The following is a 1,356-nucleotide window of genomic DNA, read 5'->3' as shown; positions in this document are numbered from 1 at the left end:
TCTCTGCAGCAACTTCATAAATAATGCCTCCATATATTCAGGGCAGCATTTTTTGTTAGACGTTTGGTTCTCCTGTCCCTGAAATGCTGGAAATCCAGTGCATTATGGGTTTTTTAAAAAGAATTTTGAAAGCTCCCTTTCTCCTAGACTCTGAATTCCACTTGAATTCATCTAATAGAGCTGCACTTCACTTTGTTGCTGGTTTACAGTTACATTTTTACTGTCTTCCACACTGATGGACTGAACACATGATCCCAGTAACTTAAGAATCTTTGATAGTTTTAAGACAGAGAAGGAGTTTAGCTTTTGCTTCTCCAGCAGTTTTTTATTTAAAAATGATGTCATCTTTTTGCCCAAAACACAGGATTTCTCAGCAAATATTGTTGTAATAATAACATTTTCAAGGACACGTTTAAACTTGATATGTGTAACATATGGTCATTTTAAACATCATGAAGAGCGGGTGTTTATGTTGGGTTTTGTGTATGTTGATCCATGCTAGAATGTGTTTTGCACTACTGAGTTGTTTTTCCTTTTTGATTAAATCTGTAAAAAATTCACGGTGAACAAAAATTGCAACTTACTAGAGCAGGACGATAGGATAGATTTTTTAGAACGAGTTAATTGAGACGTGAAAAGAACAAATGAAAATAAAAACCAGCATAAAAAAACAAAAAACGACTTTGACTTTACTTCAATTGTTGCATTGATTATTTTTTTCTGTCGCTAAAAACAACTTAAATTGCTATTTTTTGATCATTTGCATCCATGAGATCACAAAATACTATGACAAAAATTTTAAAAATGTAGCTAAGTTTAGTGACACGTCTTCGTTTGTCTTCCCTGCAGAGGAAGGAGCTCGGCGTGTTGGTGTTCAACTGCAGCTGTCTGGCTCTGGATCTGCACCGACTGTTCAGTCTTTACTGGGGACTGGAGTATAAAGAGTTCATCCCCTCCTTCTGGTCCAAGAGACTCTTTGCTCTCTTTAATAGAAACGCTCCACTGAATCTGACACTCAACAGAACAAAGATGACAGCTTACATATCTGTAAGTGCAGGAGGAGATCTTCTACTTTTTGCTTGTACTGGACTGTGTGTTTTTTTTTTGTGCATTATTTGGTCATCTTTATCTGTAATTAGTAATATATAGGTGTCTAGATGAGAAAAATTAAAAAAAAATTCTGATTAAGCAGAAAATTTACTTCTTTTAGGTTGAATTTGATTGGCTATGGCAAAACATTTTAGAGCATACAGTATGACGTTCTAAGTTTTCCTTGAATTTAATGAATTTAAACTTTAATAAATGATTGTTCCAACCATAGAAAATCATCACATTAACAAGAACTAACAATGCAGT

At 34.4% G+C, this 1,356-nt stretch overlaps 1 protein-coding gene across 1 annotated transcript in view; it reads left to right on the top strand.

Annotated features, from left to right (window-relative positions):
• LOC112161924 (inactive phospholipase D5) overlaps positions 1 to 1,356 on the top strand; it is a gene marked incomplete in the record, with an annotated part of 94,876 nt that overhangs the window by 83,287 nt on the left and 10,233 nt on the right. Inside the window, 1 exon segment of the mRNA XM_024297478.2 lies at positions 850 to 1,047. Coding sequence (XP_024153246.1) covers positions 850 to 1,047 — 198 coding nt within the window.

The sequence above is a fragment of the Oryzias melastigma genome, linkage group LG15 (genome assembly GCF_002922805.2).
Source record: "Oryzias melastigma strain HK-1 linkage group LG15, ASM292280v2, whole genome shotgun sequence".
In the NCBI taxonomy this organism is placed as follows: domain Eukaryota; kingdom Metazoa; phylum Chordata; class Actinopteri; order Beloniformes; family Adrianichthyidae; genus Oryzias; species Oryzias melastigma.
Note: the sequence above shows the minus strand (reverse complement) of the source record. Positions and strands in the feature narration are given on the sequence as shown.